This window comes from Lepidochelys kempii, chromosome 18, assembly GCF_965140265.1.
Source record: "Lepidochelys kempii isolate rLepKem1 chromosome 18, rLepKem1.hap2, whole genome shotgun sequence".
In the NCBI taxonomy this organism is placed as follows: Eukaryota; Metazoa; Chordata; order Testudines; family Cheloniidae; genus Lepidochelys; species Lepidochelys kempii.
Genome location: NC_133273.1, coordinates 4,668,312 through 4,689,892, shown reverse-complemented (window position 1 = coordinate 4,689,892; position 21,581 = coordinate 4,668,312). Strand labels below are relative to the sequence as shown.

The window sequence follows — 21,581 nt, the reverse complement described above, 5'->3', positions numbered from 1 at the left end:
CAATATGCTCTTTTCTAACAGACTCTTCTATGCTAATTCTTCCTTCAGCACACTCAAAGGAAAACAAAGATTAGCAGCATAAGCTGCCATTTTACAAGACTGTACTTTGAAGTTTGCATATTCATGTATTTCCAGTGACCAAAAGCTTCAGATATAAATTTTAGGATAGTAAAATAATTTCTATTTTATTATGAGTATGTTAACCCTTTACTGACCGAAGTTAACTCTGAACATTTATAGATCTACTGTAATATACTACACTACTATAATATACTATACATACAATATGATGGGAGCTAATTTAGCTACAACTAATCAGGAGAAAGATTTTGGAGTCATTGTGGATAGTTCTCTGAAGACACCCACACAGTGTGCAGTGGCAGTCAAAAAAAACAAAACGGGATGTTAGGAATCATTAAAAAAGGGATAGAGAATAAGACAGAGAATATCTTACTGCCCTTATATAAATCCATGGTACGCCCACATTCTGAATACTGCATACAGATGTGGTCCCCTCATCTCTAAAAAGATATACTAGCATTAGAAAAGGTTCAGAAAAGGGCAATTAAAATGATTAGGAGTTTGGCACAGGTCCCATATGAGAAGAGATTAAAGAGACTAGGACTTTTCAGCTTGGAAAAGAGGAGACTGAGGGGGGATATGATAGAGGTATATAAAATCATGAGTGGTGTGAAGAAAGTGAATAAGGAAAAGTTATTTACTTGTTCACATAATATAACTAGAGGCTACCATATGAAATTAATAGGTAGCAGGTTTAAAACAAATAAAAGGAAGTTCTTCTTCACTCAGGGCACAGTCAACCTGTGGAACTCCTGGCCTGAGGAGGTTGTGAAGGTTAGGACTATAAAAGGGTTTAAAAGAGAACTGGATAAATTCATGGAGGCTAAGTCCATTAATGGCTATTAGCGAGGATGGGTAAGGAATAGTGTCCCTAGCCTCTGTTTGTCAGGGGTGGAGATGGATGGCAGGAGAGAGATCACTTGTTCATGACCTGTTAGGTTCACTCCCTCTGGGACACCTGATAATGGCCACTGCCGGTACACATGATACTGGGCTGGATGGACCTTTAGTCTGACCCAGTATGGACATTCTTATGTTCTTACTGCATTAGTCTAAGCAGTACCATGATATTTCTTGACCCATTTCTCAAACCCACTTTAAAAAAAAAAAGACTTCCTGGGCACTGCAATCTATAATGCCCTACAGTTTAAATGCACCTAATTTTCCCAGAAGCAAGCCATATCCACAGGTAAACATGACAAAGGACTCAAACACAAATGGCCAAACTAAACTATTCCTAATTGTATTACTGTCAACCAACATGGCTTCCTCAATGAGGTCTTGTTCACATGATGCTTTTGGCTTAAAAAATTCCCAGCATTGCTAACACTACATCCAGTGGATTTTCACAAGTCTTATTGTAGACAAGGCAACAGGCTTTGTTCCATCCTTTTGTGATAATCTGCTCCAAGAATTTTCGCCATACGGCACTTTGAATAGTGCACTTGGACTCTTGTCCCTGGTAGCATTTCCACTGTTGCTACTACCAGTAACTATACATGAAGTTTTTCCACACAAAAAAGGGCTAATGCAGGCATAGTCTGAGTAGCCAAAAGAACACTTACAATACAAACAGGGGGAGGGTTTGCACACTACAGTAGTTCATATGCATCACTTTCACAACACATTTGAGATTTGGAAGGAGTAAAGGGGATTTATAAATGATCTACCAGCCTATCCTCCTAGCAGCACTGAATCTTACTCTCTTGTAGCTCTAGCCAGAAACAAAATTACATGACTCTGGAAAGAGTTAAAAAAAATGGCCAAACATTTACACAGTACTGGAAGGGAAAGTATGCTATCCTACGTGTACCTGCTTTTACACTACATGAGATAACCTATGACTGGGCTGCAAGGGAGAACAAGGCAAAGAAAACTGCTTCCACGGAAAAATCATAACTCATTTTCCAATCTGTTTGCGATTTGGCATCAATGACTATTTCTGAATTAACAAGCTTAAATGGAACTACTGGTTCTTTTTACAGGAACTCTATTAACTTTGCAGTTCAAGTGGATCAACGTTAAAATATCTAGGAAGGAAGTTACTTTCATTCATTCTCTTAGTTAGGTAATGAACAAAAAAAAAAACAATCCTGCAATCCTTTTAGACAAACTAGTATTCATATATTCTCTGGCATTAGACAATGGACCAGAAGGCTGAACAAACAACATACAAGTATACAAAAGAGTTAATGTCACAATACAGTTAAAATATTCAATGAACAAGAATCAGGAAATGAAAAGATAAAGCTGGTAAAGTAATATTAAGTCAGCTCTACTCTACACAAGTGTCATTAGGTGGTTGACGCATGATATGTGGCATCTACCTTTGACAAAGAGAGGATGGTTTCTGTCCCTTTTACACATCTAGCTTGTCATAGCAGTGAAGTACTGGAGATCTGAAGTTACAGTTAAAAAGCTTGTACGTGCAGCATATGCCAGGAAATAGCCAGGTGCTGAGGCCTCTACCTCCAATCTCTGCTCCCAGTATACTTGAAGTATACGCCTTCGGTGCTGGGGGTGCCGCCCGTAAGCCCACTAAAAATGGTTTAATACACGGAGGCCTGCGCGTTCCGCTCCTGGGGGATTCTTGTTAGCAGGGCGGCAGCGCAGACCCACCCTCGGCAACGAGGCCCCAAAGCAGGCGGAGGCCGCAGCTGCTACGAGCAGGGTCAGCAAAAGGCGGGTTCCTCCCCCACCCACCGCGAGGGCCGCGAGAGCAGGGGGCTGCGGGAACCCCCTCACCGCGCTGGGAGCGGACACGGGCGCTGCGGCCGTTCAGCACGGAGGGAAGGCGCGAGCGGAGAGGCCGGGGCCCGCAGCCCTCCCTAGTGCTGTAAAATGTCGGCGGCTCAGCACAAGCAGGAAGTCGGGGCCGCGGGGGAGGGGGAAGCGAGCGAGCGCCCCCCCCCGTATCCGCCCCCTGCCCCCGGAAACGCCCGCCAGCTCCCGGGGCCCGGAGATCGAAGCCCCTCCCGCAGACAAGCGGCCACCGCCCACCGGCCCCGCTGCGCCCGGCGGGCCCAGATCCCCGCTGCTCCGGGGGCGCACACCGAGGGCGGCTCAGCGTACACGGAACCCCGGGCCCGGCCCGCCCGCTCCGTGTGGGAAGGGCCCCCAGCCACGCGCGCGGGGATGCCCGCGCTCCCCACTCCATGGCGGGCGCGGGGCGAGGCTCCCCCCGGGATTCGCTGGGTCCCGTTCCCCGCCGCACTCCCTCACCTCAGAGTCTCCGCCGGGCGTTGGCAGCTCTGTGCGGGGTCTCCTGCGCTCAGGAGCAGGGGCACGCACGCTACGTCACCGCGCACGCACGGAGGGGCCGGCGCAAGAGAGGCTGTGGGCTGGGTCCACGGCTGAGCGGAACTTCCCGACCCCGCCTCCTTGCGGTGGTAGCTCCGCCCCCAAACCTGACCTTCGGCCCCGCCCGCTTTCCACCCACTGAGGGTCAGAGGCTCGCCCCTCCCCCCGTCTGTCTGGGAACGCCCATTGCGCCCGGCACCTCCCCATCCCCCTGGGCGCCCATTGTGATAGAGCCCTACATCCCCCTGGGCGCAGCCATCCCCATACGCCCTGCCCCCACCCCGCTGGCTGCCCCATTGCACGCATCCCTATAGAGCCCCACTGCATCCCCTGGGCTCCCACTGTACCTATTGCCACCTCACCCTGCCCCATCCCTCTGGTGCCCCATTGCCAGGGCACTTTCCCTCCATCCCTCTGGGCGCACCCATTGCCTCAGTGCCCTGCCCCATCCCTCTGGGTGCGCCATTGCACCCATCGCTATAGAGCCCTACTCCATCCCCCTGGGCGCACCCATCATCACAGCGCCCTGCCCCATCCTTCTGGGCGCCCACTGCCAGAGCACCCTGCCCTATTTATTTGAGCATCGCATTGTGCCTGTTGCTAGCTTGTGGCCTCTCCATGGCCCTCTGCGCTCTTGCCTATTCCATGCTTTTTCTCTTGTCTCTCCTGCAGCAGCGAAGCCAGTTTGGACACTGGAGGGCAAAAGAGGGGGCATTATTTACTGTTAACTATTTTACAGCACCACCCATGTGCCTGGCCCCGGCTCAATGGAGCTTCTAATCCAAGCTGTAAAAGTGACATGAAGAGTGAGGGGACAAACAGTGGGGAGTGGACAGGCCACTGTCATCTGCCAGATTTTTAATCACCATGGCACCTGGGCCTTGCTTGAATATGGTTAGGTGACACTGGTTAAATCACTGGTGGCTGGGGTATGCTCCCACCCTACCTTTACCAGTGATAGGGCAGTGGGTGGTCTAGTGGTTAGGGCACTAAACTGGGGCTTGAGAGCAGAGTTAAAATTTCTGCTTTGCTACAGCCTCCCTGTGTGGCCTTGGGCATGTCACTTAGTCTCTCTATGCCACAGGAAATATTAGCCCTGCCCTGCCTCACAGAGGTGGTGAAGAATAAATACTGTAAATATTGTGAGATGCTCAGAGCCTGCAGTTTGATACTGAACTCCCTTGGAAGTTAGGAGCCTAATTACCTTTGAGGATCTGGACCTGAGTTTAAGTGATTTACCAATGATAACACAGAAAGTTTGTAGCATATCAAGAGAAACAAAGCTTATCTGGCCGTAGAATGGCTTACCCAGTAGGTGACAGCACCCCTCTTATTGGGGTTAATAATACCAGTGCACTTATGTGCACAATGCTCTTAGTTATGTAAGTGCACAGCACTGGTATTAGCCTCCTTTCTCAACTAGGGAGAGAGACTGAACGAGTTAGGAGGAAACATAGTGCTCTGCCAAACCCAGACTTTAGTTTTACTGGGAGGTCAGACATTAAACAGTCTGTAACTTTTACCACTTTAGAGCACCTCCTGAAGCAAAGACAGGCTACACATGCACATCCTGCTTAGAAGCACATTTACAACCCAGCACTTGTCAGATATGGACTGAATGACACATGGGTCCAGAGGAGCCCTGTGCTCAGTCACTAGACACTTTGCAAGCCCCAGGCATGTAGATGGAAAATGGCATTCTAAGTGTTTTGGCAAAATCCTAGATTTTTTTTTTTTCTTATCAGAAAAGCAAACCCAAGGGTGGCATCTGCTGGACTCCCCCAGACCTCACTCCCCTGAAAGAGGCAGCAGATGAAAGGTGCCCTGCAGGCCCCAGTTTCCTGAACTTTCTATGACAGGCTGCCCCACACTGGGTCTGAGTCATGCATCATCATCAGGGATTCTAATTTTCTGTGATAAAAAACCCAAAATTGTCCAGTTAAAAAAAAGAAGTTTTAAAACAATTAAAATAAAACACTGAACTTTAGTTTCCCTAGCCACAATATATATGGATATCTGTTTTATAGTTAAAATTTTTAAATATAAGCTGACAGCCCAAGCTCCACCAATTCTCCCATTTATCCAAATTTTTGATGATCTGATCTGACCTCAGTCTCAATTAGATCAGATAATCGGGGTTCCACTGTGTGTTTTTATGTTTTCACAAAATGTAAAAACGAAAGATTCTCTGTAAAAATGCAAATTCCACATTTTTCCATGGCAAACAGATTTCTAGGATCCTTGGTCAGCAGGAGAGGGGCCGCGCCAAGAAAAAGGTACTTCATTTTAGTCATTTAAGACCAACTGATTTATTTCACTTTCTGCAATGCCTGGTTAGGTGCTCTGGGGACACATCCATTCAATCCACATACAGAGTCCGCAACATACCTCTCACCCAAACCCCAGCTCTCTAGGAAAGGGGATGGGAGTTCTCTTAGAAGCTCAGCCCTTAGCCACCAGGAGAACAATTAAATGGACCTTGCAATATGATCTGAAGGGCAACAGCTTCAAAACTTTGCTAAACTGAAGCAGGGAGCAGATTCCACCATTGCAGCCCCCTCTCTGAGCTTCCCTTCCTCTCCCTTCCAGTTAAATAGGTTGGGGACATAGCTGCAGGAACTGGGGGTGCTACCACAGCCTCTGGTTTGAAGTGGTTTCCTATAAATATATAAGGGGTTTGCACCCTCACTATAAAAACTGTCCCAGCACCCCTGGGTAGGGAGGATTAAGCTTGGATGTCTCAGACGATCTGGGCCACTGGGCTATAACAGGCACATCTTGCAGGTGTTCAGGACAGAATCCATTTAAGCCTTTCTAGGTTAAAACCTGCACTTTAAAGGGGCAGCCAGTACCTATAAGAGCACAAAGGTAATGTATTCCTTTTAAGAGTCACTCAAAGCTCCCTGTGAATTAGAGCAACTCCTCACAGCAAAAAGATAAGGAGTACTTGTGACACCTTAGAGACTAACCAATTTATTTGAGCATAAGATTTCATGAGCTACAGCTCACTTCATCGGATGCATACTGTGGAAAGTGTAGATCTTTTTATACACACAAAGCCTGAAAAAATACCTCCCCCCACCCCTCTCTCCTGCTGGTAATAGCTTATCTAAAGTGATCACTCTCCTTACAATGTGTATGATAATCAAGGTGGGCCATTTCCGCACAAATCTAGGGTTTAACAAGAACGTCTGAGGAGGGTGGGGGAGGGGGTTAGGAAAAAACAAGGGGAAATAGGTTACCTTGCATAATGACTTAGCCACTCCCAGTCTCCATTAAAGCCTAAGTTAATTGTATCCAATTTGCAAATGAATTCCAATTCATCAGTCTCTCGCTGGAGTCTGGTTTTGAAGTTTTTTTGTTGTAATATCGCAACTTTCACGTCTGTACTCGCGTGACCAGAGAGATTGAAGTGTTCTCCGACTGGTTTATGAATGTTATAAACCAGTCGGAGAACACTTCAATCTCTACGTAACACTGTCCAGTCTCTACGTAAAAGAATAAATGGACACAAATCAAATGTCAAGAATTATAACATTCATAAACCAGTCGGAGAACACTTCAATCTCTCTGGTCACGCGAGTACAGACGTGAAAGTTGCGATATTACAACAAAAAAACTTCAAAACCAGACTCCAGCGAGAGACTGATGAATTGGAATTCATTTGCAAATTGGATACAATTAACTTAGGCTTTAACGGAGACTGGGAGTGGCTAAGTCATTATGCAAGGTAACCTATTTCCCCTTGTTTTTTCCTAACCCCCCCCCCCACCACCACCCTCCTCAGACGTTCTTGTTAAACCCTAGATTTGTGCGGAAATGGCCCACCTTGATTATCATACACATTGTAAGGAGAGTGATCACTTTACATAAGCTATTACCAGCAGGAGAGAGGGGTGGGGGGAGGTATTTTTTCAGGCTTTGTGTGTATAAAAAGATCTTCTACACTTTTCCACAGTATGCATCTGATGAAGTGAGCTATAGCTCACGAAAGCTTATGCTCAAATAAATTGGTTAGTCTCTAAGGTGCCACAAGTGGGATAGCTCAGTGGTTTGAGCATTGCCCTGCTAAACCCAGGGTTGTGAGCTCAATCCTTGAGGGGGCCACTTAGAGATCTGGGGCAAAAATTGGAGATTGGTCCTGCTTTGAGCAGTGGGTTAGACTAGATGACCTCCTGAGGTCCCTTCCAACCCTGATATTCTATAAGTACTCTTTTTCTTTTTGCGAATACAGACTAACACAGCTGCTACTCTGAATCCTCACAGCAAGAAATGCTCTGTGCTGCCACCAAATGGAAGCAATGTGGATTCACCAAACTGGCCACTACAGCTGGAGATTGTGCATAGGCTGTGAGGGTAACCCAGACCTTTTCTTTGCTTCCTGCAAAGCCAGTGCATGAGATTTCAAATGCTCTTTCAGGCATAGCTCAAGTCATAGGGGCCTCCCTCCTATTTAAATGTTTCCCCAGGGCTGAAAACAACACTGGAAATATTCTTAATATTAACATTAACTGCTGTAAGTCACTGCAATTTATAACTAGAGCTAGTTAACTGACTCTCGAACTGGGCTGGATGTCCCTGTCCATGTGACATTCCAGTCAACAGAAAGGATGCTAAAAGTGATTCCTGTGCAATGGGCAGAGAGATCAATATTGTTATATAACTGACTAATTTAAATAACTGACGTGCATCCGACAAAGTGGGTTTTCACCCACGAAAGCTTATGCTCCAATACGTCTGTTAGTCTATAAGGTGTCACAGGACTCTTTGCCGCTTAAATAACTGAGGCTCTTTTTACAATGTTTAAATCTTTAGCTAGAAGTGATTTTTTTTTAAAAGATGGTTAAGTTACCAGGGCAGAGACCTAGTTTTCCTGTGTGCATACTGAACATTATGTGCACCTCATCTCTATATAAATAATATAGCATCACCTGTAATAAAGTTGGAGACAAGGAACAGTTTGCATTTTAGTCCTATGGCTCTGAAGGTGTCATCTAACAAATTAAGATATTTTTAATTCAATTCTCAAATTTCTATTCTTTGGTACTGAAATATAAGCGAGCAGCTGAGAACAACAGAAAATACCTTCACTAAGTCACCTCCTGCCCCTGCTGGAAATCCCATAGGCTTTGTGATTTAAAACCAGTGCTTTGACTCCCTGTGCTTAGAAGTTATGATTCATCTGAAAGTAAACCCAACAAGTAATGCAAATTGCATAATAAAGAAGGGAGAACAGACATCTCTTTCCTATTCTGGCAGCACAGCTGCTTCTGAAATTCTTTTGTGGTAGAGCATATTTTTATTTCTACAATATTCGAGGAAAACCTAACACAATGCTACAATATTTAAGATGAGCATCTAAGAGCCCTGCACTCAGTCACTAGATACTTTGCAAGCCCCAGGCATGTGGATGGGAAACGGCATTCTAAGTGTTCTGGCAGAGTTCTAGATAATATGTATTTTCTGACTTTTAAACCAAACTCTGTACTTTTGAATAATTTAAGCATTATAGTCAGATGTATAAATGCTCTTTCCTTAACCTGTGTATTTGATAATTTTAACATTAGCTTTAATTAAAAAAAATTAAATTGTTTTTTCCTTATCAGAAAAACAAACCTCAAAATGGCACCTGCTGGACTCCCCCAGGCCTCACTCCCCTGAAGGAAGCAGCAGATGAAAGGTGGCCTAGAGGGCCTAGTTTCTTGAGCCTTCTATGACAAGCTTCCCCGCACTGAGTCTGGCTCATGCATCATCAGGCCAGGGGGAACCTGCTCAGTACCCTGGAAGTGAGGCACCAGTACCCTGGAAGTGAGGCATCTCCAAGAATAAGGTACTTATATTTACTCCACTGGATAGTACTGGCCTTGCTACCATTTGGCACAAGTCAAACTACTGTAAGCAGGGTCTAAATGAACTCTCCCTTGACATGTAACTGGGAGGTGGAGAGACTTCAGGAGCAAACTGTATTTACATGAACACACCTACTCTGCTTAGATATCGAGCAGAGGGAGCAGTGTTGCTCAAAGTGATCAACTTTGACTGGTGTTGGGTTACAAATCACTTTAGTACTGAATATAGGGGTAGTAAAATGCTGTTATCAGTGTTGTCTTCTTTATTCTATGAATAAAGGAGAGAAGAACCTTGCTTAATCCAAATGAGGGGATCACCCTCAGCTGAAAGGACCTTGTTATGCCAATGGCTCAAATGCCAGACCCCTGTGAAAGTTAGAGGGGCAGGGACAGGTGCTGACTCTCCCTAAGGGTCCCAGTCTGGTTTAACCTGTTCTCCCGCCCTTCAAAGATAGAGCTAAATAGGTGTCATTAGGAGCCTTTGTTAAGTACTCCATGAGAGTTGAAATCACTTGCAGTGGGGCAGTGTTTCTGCCCAACCTACTGAGAGCAAAAAATCACTAAGAGACTGACCTGCAGAGATCACAGGAGACACACTGGTGGTAGTAAGAGGTGACTAACAGGCGGCAAGGAGCAGCAGCTGGCAGGGCAGCCAGCCAGAGCAAGTGCTCAGATGGTAGAGCAAGCCAGGTGTCTTTTTCCCTGAGTGAGAGCTGAACTCACATAGGTGCACTTCTGAACCCTGGGTCCTCACTGACCAAGAACCACCACTGTGAGTGGGGTATGGTGTGGGAGCAGAGGGGGGCACAGAAAAGGAACTTTCAGTTGTAGAACTCAAGAACATGAGATTCCTGGTGGGGAGTTGAGAGCCCCTGTGGGCAACAGCCTGACTGGGAGGGGGAGCCCTCCATTCACCCTGGGGTAACAGACCGAGCTGTAAGAGGCTTTCTTGTCTATTTCATGGCTCCAGCACTGAACCATGAAATTGACAAGAATGACAGCCAATGTAAATATCCCACAGTGTCTACACACACTGTCACCCTAACTACACTACCATAAGCCCTATGCCTCTCACAGAGGTGGAATTATTACATCCGTGTAGTAGGTCACTTACATCAGCAGGAGCAAGGCTGTAGTGTGTACACTGACATAATTAGGTCAATGTAGGCTACCTTACGTCCACCTAACTCTGTAGTGTAGACCATGGGAGAAGATACTAGAGGAACTTAAGATAGACGTCTGTTCTTAGAGCTGGTAGAGTAATTAACTAAACTACAAGTTGTTAGATACTGTGGGGCAAGGCAGAAATGGTTTGTGTTAAGAGTTTTAAATGAAAATCTGGAAGTAGGGGTAGCTGAACTGAGCTGCTGGTCTGTTTTCATTTCTTGGACTCCATTCTTAGAACTCCTTTTGCAGTGGTCAGGAAAGGACAATCCATCCTCTTCTAGAAGCTGTTCAGAATGCCTGCACTGTTCTTGCCAGCCTGCTTCACTTGGTGAGGCCTTGGAAGTTGGGCTCTGTAAACTGAGGCAACACTGCCTGCTGGCTCAGCAGCTTGTCAAGGATGCTAATTTCAGCATCTCGTTTCTCAATGTTCTCGGATGAAGTCCAGGACATGTCATGCTGAAGCTTATAGGCACCAAGGAACTCATGTGGGCAACTGGTCCCCCATTCCTGTCGAAAACAGACAAGTTCATGTCAGGATTTGGTCTCACTCACGGGAAGTTCAGCTGTTACACAGATTATACACAGGTCTGTCTACTAGGACTGATAGTAGACCAACATTGATAGATTTTAATATTCAGAGTCCTGTCAAACTTCCTAACAGAGGACTTTCTGCAGTTTTGAAGGCTTGCTTCCCTTCTTGTGGCATTAATGATTTGTTAGCCCTCTGAAGGAAAAAGCTGTACCTAGGCACAAGTGGGGTTTATTTGAGCATGCACTCTCCAACAGGAAAATAAAAATAGAAAGTGTATGTTAAGAATAGTAAAGCATATAATAGCTATGCATGCGATATTTCGGGGGATGGGACTCAGGATTTTGCCTAGACATATCTGTTGGGGGAAGGGGAGAGCAGGGGGGGAAAGAGAGGACAGGTACCAGGAGTCGTATGAATTGGAGGATTCAAGCAAACTCACTCATATTAGTTTGATTTGGGGTTATGAAATACCCAAACGCTCGTTTCAAAAACTTAACACGAGTACCAGGCTATTCAGAGTCTGTGACCTCCCTAGACATGTTAGCAACACTAACAATGACTCAGATGTATTTTAAGGCCTATTACCATACTTTCTAATACAAGCTCTGTGCAGTGACAGAGCTGACAGGGACAGAGTAGTAGCTTAGCCAACTAGAGGCATTCATTGATATGGACCTCAATTTCTGGTTTGCTCTTTTCTGTACTATGCCATTACAATCTGCTTTTATTAAAGAATGTGAATTGAATATTGGACACGTCAGAGAGAAAATACAACTTTTACCTCAGAGGAGGTTCCTCAGAGTGGGGTAACATCATGAGCAAAGCCCTAGGAGGCATTGATCTCTATTCCCAGAGGTAAAAGTAAGCCAGTATGGGGTACCAGCAAGAGCTGGTATGCCGTACTTGACTGGCTTCCCCAGGCCATTGCTGCCAGAGCCCTCCAGGTAGCAGAGGTGACTGGGATCCCGCGGCTCGGGCGGCGATTTAAAGGGCCCGGGGCTCCGCTGCGGTAGTGGTGGCTGGGAGCCCCAGGCCCTTTAAATCAGCGCTTGAGCCCCGGGCCACCACCACCACCCTGGGGGCTCCTGCAGCGGGGCTCGGGCGGTGATTTAAAGGGCCCAGGGCTCTGGCCACTGCGGGGAGCCCCAGGCCCTTTAAATCACCGCCCAAGCCCTGCTGCTGGAGCCCTGGGGTAGTGGCAGCGGCGGGGGCTCCGGTGGCAATTTAAAGGGCTCAGGGTGGTAGCGGCAGCCAGAGCCCCAGGCCCTTTAAATCGCCACCCAAGTCCCACTGCTGGAGCCCTGGGGTAATGGCGGCGGGGCTGCGGCAGTGATTTAAAGGGCAAGGGGCTCCAGCCACCACTCGGAGCCCCGGGCCCTTTAATTCTCCACCAGAACCCTGGGGTAGCGACGACAGCTGGGGGCTCTGTCGGCAATTTAATGGGCCCAGGGCTCCACTGCGGTAGCGGCGGCCGGAGCTCCAAGCCCTTTAAATCGCCACTGAGCCCCGGGGCTCCCAGCCTCCTCCGCAGCTGGTAGCTCCCAGCCGCCACTACCTCAGCCAGAGCCAGGTTGGATCTCGATTTAAAGTCTGGGGATTTAAGGGCCCCTCCTCTTCCAGTTGAGGCCCCGTCCCCGTGCTCAGGACTCCAGCATACCGGTAAGTCCTTCAAGTTACTTTCACCCCTGTCTATTCCTGAACAATCACAGTACTGGTATAGAGTGAGCATAGTGACCAGAACGGGGCCTACTCAGAAATCCGCTGCTGGTGTACATGGGGATGGGAGGAGATAGTATCACAGCTTTCCAGCCCTTTGGGGCATGTCATATGTAACCCTCTTGATGTGTAACAAGAATCCTCAATTTTATATTTAATGAAAACTCTAAAGCTTCTTTAGTTCACACCCAAGGAAAGGGCAGCTGTGGCTGCCTAGAGCAGGGGAGCTTCTCTGAGACCTTCCCACTAAGAGTTAAGTAGCCCCCAGTTTCCATGTCTAAACACATGAAATGCTGAACTGTGAGGAGGCAGGGAAACAACTTTTGGGCTTAACATTGGAAAAGATTGTCCTGAGGAGATTCACTGACATGGGGTTCAGAGGAGACAGATCTGCAAGCATGTGTGTTAGATCCACCAGGAGGGGACTCCTTGAAATCTCCCATTCACTTCTCAGGTCAACCTAGAATTTTTTTTGGCCTGCTTTCTAAACAGCTAAAATCTTTTCAACTTTCCTCAAAGACTATTTCACAATACAGCTCCCAAGCCAACCTGCGAGCACAAACCAAGTCACCATTAAAAAACCTACCCTCTTTAGAGCAGCTTTCGTAAGTGCACCCCCATTGGGTCAATGGACTCTTTGCTGAGAGACCCCAGACAGAATGAGCCAGCCCCCAATGTGTGCTGGTGACATCCGCTTCACGCTCACTCTTGATTCCCACTCTTTCGGGAGAGTAGGTTACCGCCTACCTTAGGAGAAAGGATGGAAAAGTATCTCTGGCCACTTTCCCGCCGATACAGGTAGTAGATGTTTCCTGGTTTCTTCACAATATTGCAGTCTACATGATGAAGATCAGCATCTCTGTTAGCTTCATCCAAGACCTACATACAACAGAATTGTAAGACCTTTGTCCCCTCTGAAATCCACACAGCTGAAAAGAAAAGTGCAACACTCACACCTCAGACTATACAGCACGCCTTCCAGCACTGAAACACAGCAGCAATTCTCCACCAGGAGCACTATGCTGTAATTCTGGAAAGCAAGGGAAGAAACTCCCTCAGTAAAGTCAACTCAACGATGTGGGCTAATTTGTGCCGATGTCTCATAACTATCGGCACTACGTAGACTCCTCCCTTGGAATCTAGCTTGGCCGTTCCATCTAACAGACCTGCTAGAAAAAGGCCACAGGTATATTTGTGAGCATGGGGCTTTATGGCTCCAAATTTCAAGTTTCAGGTCTTGCTTCTTAGAAGTGGGAGGTGGGGGTGATGGGGGGGGAGGAAAACTTGTATAGTTCTGTTAACTCTGAGGCTTACCTATATGTCTACAATGGCCAATTACAACCCAATGGAGTGGCAGGGCTAAGACCTGTTAATGATGGATCACCACCAAAGACTCAGAGCTGCTGAATTCAGGGAAGCAACACAGATCCTGCCTGTACAAGGTAAAGCACTTACCTTTCACACATGGGTTCAAATCTGTCTCAGGATCACAAATCAGCCAAGTAGCTGAGATCCAATCTATTATGGTGGGTATCTATAGGGAACTGTGTCCTTAACAAGTGAGGACAGAAATTCCCCATGAAAATCATGTTACACACCCATCCTTGACCTCTGCTACTTTCGACACAGTCAGTCATACCGACCTCCAAATCTTGTCCTCCCTTGGCTTTTGTAATTGTGTCAGCTCTGGGCTCGCCTTCCACCTCCCTGGTCATTCAGACAGTAACTCCTTTGGTGGACCCTCCTCCTATTCTCCATAGCCCCCCAGGTTTATATCCTAAACCCAATCCTTTTCTCCCGTTACATCCATCCTCTCTGGAAATCTACCTACTCACATACTTCATTTAGCTTTTTCTGAAGAGAACAGCTCTGGCTCTCCACTCTATGGAATCCCAGATCTCTTCCTGGATGTTTTGCAATCAAGATTAATTTAGCATAGCTAAAACCAAGCTTCCCAAACCTCCTTCCTTCCCAAACCTGGGAGTGAGCCATCTTTGAGTGCTCTCTCTCCCGTACCCCACACATCCAGGCTGCATCCAAACCTTGTTGCTTCTTCCTCTGTAACACCTAAGATGTTAGCTTAGATACTGGAGCACAATTCTGTGGTATGGGAGGTTTATGTCACAAATCCTATCATTCCAGAGAGACAGCTGCTTTTGCTTTAGAGATTGTACACTTCATACTGTTTGGGAAAGGAGCAATCTTCTTTACTTCATAAAGCTGGGAGCCAGAACAAAGATCTTACAGTTTCTGGTCACATATTCAAGTATCAAGACTTTTGCCCTCCACACACTACTCACTCTACCTGGAAAAAGGTAAACATTTCTCTGCCAGCGACAGAATGGTTTCAGAAAGAAGAGTTGGACTGTTGCCTGTTTTTTCCTGTTCTCTCTACCATGAAATGGATACACAACTACAAACCATGTACCATTCTGACAGGTACTAGAAATCAGTTCAACCTGCAGGATTGACAGATAAGCACTGATAATGCTAAATTCTCCCTTACCTTCCGGGCCTGCTCCTGCAGATACCGGATTTGCTCAGCTATGACGGTCAATCTGTTGCAGGCATTAGCTCGGATGAATTCATCTGCCTTGTAAGAAAGAGGGAAATGTTAATAAACAGGCATCAGAGAAAACTTACTGGCCTTCTCACTCCTTATAAAGATTAGTCTGTATGGGTTTAATGCCTGCCAGCTCCACTCCCACCAGGTTGGCCTTTCTGACCTCACCAAAACTCAGGCTGGTTATTTCAGGTAATGTTATGGAAATTGCACAGTGTGCATTGTTACACAAAGACTGGCATGAAAACTTGCCATAAGCAGCCTGAGTTTTGGTATGGTCATAAAGTGAGTTCTTTTTGAACGTGTCTGATGAGGTGTATGCTCTGAAACACAAGATTTGTCATTTAGCCAGGAAAGTATCCGCTGAAGATGTGGTTCCTTTTCAGGTGTCTAATTTTTTTTTAATCTTGCTAAGCTATTTGCTTTTAGAACATGGGTGGGCAAACTATGGCCCGCGGGCCAGATATGGCCCCTCAGGGCTTTGGATCCAGCCCACAGGATTGCCGCTCCGGGAAGCAGCCAGCACCACGTTCCTAGTGGACAGAGTCACATCACAATTACCAACATAATTGGAACAAATTGCCCCTACCACTCCATTTGAGCATCTGCAGAAAAGTCAAGAACTGATTCCTCCATGGAGACTAAGCTCCCTTTTCACCTGTAATGGTGGTCCTGCAGGTTCATGTCTGAGGCAGGTTGGCAGGGCTATGTGGAAGAAGCTTGCAGTACTTCTGCATTTGCTGTTCTTCAGTCACTGAGACTTTAAATTCAAAATTTATCAGGATTTACACCACTAAGAAAAATAGTCTTGGCCTTTCAGGATTATAGGAACTGCCAGACTGGATCAGATTTGAGTTCCAGCTAGTTCAGTATTCTGTCTCTGAAGCATCTGTTACTGACCACTGTCAGAGGAAGATGTAAGAACCCTGCAGTAGGCAGAACGGTGGGATAATCCGTCTCCTTCATTTGGTCTCCAATAGTTAATCCATGTCTACACTACAGACTTTTGCTAGCATACTCATGTCAGTCAGGGATTGCGCCTCATCACACCCCTGACACCACTGTGCTGGCAAAAGTGCCTAGTGTAAATACAGGTAGACTGCATAACCTCACTTTTGCTGGTAACGCTCATTTAATTGAAGAAGCTGGAATAGGCTATACCAATAGAAGTTGAGTTTTGCCAGAGTAAGTTGTGTCCACCAGGAGTACTCTGATGGTATAGTACAGGGGTGGGCAAACTACGGCCCAGATACGGCCCCGCAGGGTTTTGGGATTGCCACCCCCGTGGTGCCGTGGGCCCCACGCCGCTCCGGGAAGCGGCCGGCACCACGTCCATGCAGCCCCTGCCGAAAGGGGAGCAGAGAGCTTCGCATGCTGCCCTTGTCTGTGGGTACCTCCCCTGAAGCTCCCATTGTCCAGGAATGGGAAACCACAGCCAGTGGGAGCTTTGGGGGAGATACCCACAGTCAAGTACAGCGTGCAGAGCTCTCTGCCCCCACCCCTCCCCAGGGGCAGCAGGGACGTGATGCTGGCCGCTTCCCAGAGCGGCGCGGGGCCAGGGTGGGCAGGCAAGCAGCCTGCCCTGGCCCAGGTGCACACCGCTGCCACCCTGGAGCTGCTCCAGGTAAGTAGTGCTGGGCTGGAACCCGAACCCCTCCTGCACCCCGTACCCAATGCCCTGCCCTGAACCCCCTGCCTGCACCCCAACCACCTGTCCTGAACCCCCTCCTGCACTCCACCCCCCTCCCTACACCAATGCCCTGAGCCCCCTCCTGCACTGTGCACCCCTCCTCTGTCCCAACCCCTTGCTCTGAGCCCCTTCCTGCACACCGCACCCCCTCCCACACCGCACACTCCCTCTTGTACCCCAACTCCTTGCCCCAGCCCTACATTCATGGCCCTGCATGCAATTTCCCCACCCAGATGTGACCCTCGGGCCAAAATGTTTGCCCACCCCTGGTATAGTATAAAAGTTTAGCCAAACTTCCTGTAACAATAAGTTTCACTCTTCAATCACACGTTCTGTGAAAAAGTATTTCTTTTTATCTATTTTTAATTTCCCACCTTTTAATTCCATTAAACATTCCCTTCTTCTTGTGTTTTGAGACAGGGAGAACAGAAGTTCCTGGTCTACCCTCTCTAAGCCATTCATTGTTTTATGTATTTTTTATCACGTCCTGTCTTCTTGTTCTCCTTTCAAAGGCAAACAAGTCCAGTCCTTTCCTCTATCATTCTTCTCACTCTTCTCTGAGCCATCTCGGTCGCTGCCATATGGAGTATAAGCCTCTGTCTAAACACTACTGCAGCTGCACCACTGTAGTGCTTCAGTGTAAACACTTACTACAGCAATGTTCTCCCATCACTGTAGTAAAATCCACCACCCTGCAAGGCAGAATTCTTCCATCCACCTAGTGCTGTCTACATGGGGACTTAGGTCAGCTTAACTACGTAGCTCAGGAGTATGGATTTTTCACACCCCTGAGCACAGTAGCTGGGTCAAACTAGTTTTCTAGTGTAGAACAGCCCTTAGTCTGCTGCTATGGAAGCAACTGCCTCTTCTTCCTCATGCTGATTGACTAAGCAAGTGATGCCTTTTCCCTTGATTTTTTCTATTTCAAGTACAACCTTGAAAGAAGGGACCAAAAGTGAATTATTTGTATTACAGTAGTGCATAGAGGCCCCAAGCAAGATCAGGGCCCTAATATCAGGTAACACATGTCAGGTGTCAGAAGCTGGGAATGAGCGACAGGGGACGGACCATTTGATGATTACCTGTTCTGTTCATTCCCCCTGGGGCACCAGGCATTGGCCACTGTCAGAAGACAGGATACTGGGCTAGATGGACCTTTGGTCTGACCCAGTAGGGCCATTCTTATGCTTTGCCAGTCCAGTACTTTAACCTGAAGATGAGCCCGTCTTCCTGTCTGAATGCTGCATTCCACAGGAGAACGTACCACCCATTTGTATATGCAGTAATGCCCATTACTACAAACGGGTCTCTTACTGGTTTTAACCAGGACTCTCTGTATTCCAAAATTCTGCAGCAGTAGAATTACAGTGGATTTCATCCCTTGCTGAATTGAGCTCCAGAATTTGAGCTTTCAAGGGTTTAATTGTTTCTAGTTCTTATCATTGCAGTGGCAGTCGCATGAACCAAACGTGAACCCATGTTCTTATCGCTACAGCAGCACAGGTGGAGCACTGCTCTTGTAGCATGGAGACACGTGCTACAATGATGGAAGGGGCTTTTCTGTCACTGCAATAAAGCCACCCCTCACAAGGCAGTAACTAATTAATTCATCAACCTAGTGGTGTCTATACCAAGGCTTAGGTTGGGCTAAGTATGACTCTTGGTCTGTGTGAAAAATTTACACCCGAGTGACGCACCTAGGCCAACCTAAGTTTTAGGTGTACCACGGGGCTCTGCTGGCCTCCATTGCTTCCCCGTCTGGGTCCAGTGGGAGTTCTTCAGACAGTCAGACATCATTGTGTAGAGATCATTGCTGACCCACTGGTGATATTCCACCCCAAGGGTGCCAAGTCCCACAATAGATGCTTCTAAAGATGCCCACATTAGAAGCAAGGGGAAGCGCAAACAGAGGGCAGGCCCATTACTCAATGAGGAGGGAAAAATAGTAACAGAAAATCCAGCAACGTCTAAAGTGTTAAATGCCTTGTTTATTGTTTTCACCAAAAAGGGTAGCAGCAATTGGATGAACAAACCCTAGTCTATACTACAGAGTTAGGTCAACATAAGGCATCTTACATCGACCTAGCTATGGAGCTGTGCACACTGCACTGGTCCTCCCACCACTTTAAACTCCCCCGCAACACCGACATAATAAAACCACTGTGGCAAGAGATATAGCACTTAGGTTGACAGAGTGTGTCAGTGTAGACTAGGGGCGGGCAAACTTTTTGGCATGAGGGCCACATCAGATTTCCGAAATTGTATGGAAGGCCAGTTAGGGGAGGCAGTGCCTCCCAAAACAACCAGGCATGGCCCGGCCCCGGCTGCCCAGCTGGAGCCAGCCATGCCACCTGGGTCAGGCTACAGCCCTGTAGCTGCGCTGCCGGCAAGAGCTTGCAGCCCGCCACCCAGAGCATTGCACCAGCAGTGCACGGAGCTGAGGCTATGGGGGAGGAGCCGGGGGCTAGGGTCCTGGGCCAGGAGCTCGGGGGCTGGGCAGGAGGGTCCCACGGGCCGCATGTGGCCCGTAGTTTGCCCACCTCTGGTGTAGACACTGTGGTGCTTACACTGACCTAAGTGGCCTCCAGGTGTCCCATAATGCCCACGGCGACCATTCTGGTCACCATTTTGACCTCTGCTGTCCTGCAGCCAGGTACACAAATATGCCCCTCTCCCCTTTTAAAGCCCCAGGAAGTTTTGAAATTGCTCTTCCCGTTTGCTTGGCATGGAGAGCTAACATAGCAACTGCCCAGCTGATCATGCCAGCGCCGCACAGCAAACAGGCTCCTGCCTGGAGTACGCTGGAGGTAGTGGATCTCCCAAGTCTGTGGGGAGAGAAGTCTGTGCAGTCATGGGCACTTCAATATCTATGACCAGATAGCCCTTGTCCTCCATGCCCTGCGCAATGACAGCAACACAGCAGTGCCACATAAAAATCAAGGAGCTTAGGCAGGCATACCAGAAGGCAAGGGAGGCAAATAATCACTCTGGTGCAGAGCTGCAGACATGCTCCTCTACAAGGAGGTGTATGCCATCCACTGCAGCGACCCCACCTCCACAGTCAAGAACCCAGTGGATACTTCGAGGGGGGGACGGGACTGGAGTCACAGACCACTAGAGCAAACGCTGAGAACGAGGAAGTGGAGGCGAAAAAGGATTGGGGCAGGCGACAATGAGATCCGGTGGAGTGGTGAGCCAGGACCTCTTTTTGACTCCTGAGCAGTCTACCTCTAGCAAGCCTGATGCAGGGAAGGGAAGGTCTGGTCAGGACACAGTTTGCTTCAATACTGTAGGGACACATCTGCTCATGTACTGCATTTTTAATCAAGCTAGAAGAGCTAGTGAAATAACCAATACAGAGACAGTTGCTGTCTGCTTCTCATTCCCCTGTATGAGGGAGAGAGAGGGCCCTGCCAAACAGCGGGTTTATGAACACCAGGATGTCCCGTGAAGCCTCCATAGAGATCTCTAGGAAACTTTCCTGGAGATAATCTGCAATCGTCTGCCAAAGATTTCGGGAAGGGCCGCCTTGTTTCTTCCCCCACGGTAGGACACTTTGCCACACCACTTGGCAATTACTTCAGCGGGCACCATTGCAGTGCACAGGCTAGCAGCAGCCAGGAAGAAATGGGCTTAATTTGCAGCAAAGGAATTTAGGTTAGACATCAGGAAAACTTCTTAGCAGTCAGGGCAGTTAAGCACTAGAGCAGATCACCTATGGAGGCTGTGGAATCTCCATCACTGGAGATCATTGTAGCCAAACACCTGCCAGGATGGCCTAGCTCAGTGTTTCCCAAACCAGGAGGGCAGACCCAAAAATGGGGGTTGTAAGACTACTGGAGAGCAGCCTTTGCCGGCCAGGTGCCCAGCTCTGCAGGCAGCAGGGCCACTGCCAGCAGCACAGAAATAAGGGTGGCATGGTATGGGTGGTCGTCACTTTGGGGGGGGGAGAGGGGTCATCACAGCCCGAAATCTTTTCAGCGCGGGTCCCACCAAGGCGAGTGTGAGAAGCCCTGGCCTAGCTAGCTCTAGCCCTGCCTTGGCGCAGGGACGGGGCGAGCCGAGCCGAGCCGGCGAGAGCCCCTCACGCCCCACATGTCGCTCGCCCCTTTCCCGGCAGGGCCCGCCCGGGCCGGCTCGCAGCCCGCGGGAACGGAACTGGTTCGAGCAGCGCCGCGCCAGCCCCCCGGGCCGGGGCAGCCCATGGGGCCACCCGCGACCCCCGGGGACGGGGCAGCCCAGCTCGCCCCCGCCCGGAAAGTCCCGAGGGGCCCCGACCTCCAAACCCCAGGCTCGCCGGGCTCCTCACCTGCTGCACCTGCTGCGCCAGAGCCACGAGCTCGCCGGGGGCCGTGCCCCGGCCGGCGCCGCGCTCCGCCAGCGCCACAGCGGCTCCTGCGGGGGGGGGGGGGGAGAGAGAGAGAGAGGCCCCGTTAGAACGCGGCGCGGCCCCGGGGCGGGGGACGCTACAGCCGCGCTCAGCCTCACTCACCCGCCGCGGCAGCGTCCGCCCCGGCCCGGCCGTCCGCCATGGCCGCGGCCGCCGCGCTCCGTGGGCGGGGCCGCGCGGCGGGGCGGGGCTCTGCCGGGGGCGGGGCCGCGCTCCGGGCCGGGGCTCTGCCGGGGGCGGGGCCGCGCGGCGGGGCGGGGTTTTGCAGGGGGCGGGGCCGCGCTGCGGGGCGC

At 48.8% G+C, this 21,581-nt stretch overlaps 2 protein-coding genes across 6 annotated transcripts in view; both read right to left on the bottom strand.

Moving 5' to 3' along the window:
- Positions 1-3,403, bottom strand: part of CDC42 (cell division cycle 42) — a 50,301-nt gene extending 46,898 nt beyond the window's left edge. For 3 of the 4 annotated variants that reach the window (XM_073316920.1, XM_073316921.1, XM_073316923.1), the window contains exon 1: positions 3,304-3,403. The gene's annotated coding sequence lies outside the window, so the exon portion shown is untranslated. Of the gene's footprint in view, positions 1-2,408; positions 2,787-3,303 lie in introns of those variants that run through there. The other variant, XM_073316922.1, reaches the window with a different exon arrangement.
- A 4,212-nt stretch (positions 3,404-7,615) lies between these two features.
- Positions 7,616-21,467, bottom strand: C18H1orf50 (chromosome 18 C1orf50 homolog). Of its 2 annotated transcripts, XM_073316283.1 has the most exons (5): positions 21,391-21,467; positions 21,208-21,293; positions 15,152-15,238; positions 13,393-13,524; positions 7,616-10,904 (listed from the first exon to the last, which is right to left on the bottom strand). In XM_073316283.1, the coding sequence occupies exons 1-5, from the start codon at positions 21,428-21,430 to the stop codon at positions 10,719-10,721; spliced, it is 531 nt and encodes a 176-aa protein (XP_073172384.1). In that variant the 5' UTR covers positions 21,431-21,467; the 3' UTR covers positions 7,616-10,718. The 2 variants fall into 2 exon arrangements, with proteins under 2 accessions (XP_073172384.1, XP_073172385.1); XM_073316284.1 differs by lacking the exon at positions 21,208-21,293 and having other exon boundaries at positions 15,152-15,234; positions 21,391-21,458.
- Positions 21,468-21,581: the final 114 nt, after the last annotated feature.

Excerpts from the sequence above, each read along its gene's own strand:
- C18H1orf50 (XM_073316283.1), bottom strand. The coding sequence starts at position 21,430 with ATGGCGGACGGCCGGGCCGGGGCGGACGCTGCCGCGGCGG. Across the intron at positions 15,239-21,207 it reads TGGCGCAGCAGGTGCAGCAG|GCAGATGAATTCATCCGAGC; the intron begins GTGAGGAGCCCG and ends CTTTCTTACAAG. Across the intron at positions 13,525-15,151 it reads TGCAGGAGCAGGCCCGGAAG|GTCTTGGATGAAGCTAACAG; the intron begins GTAAGGGAGAAT and ends TGTTGTATGTAG.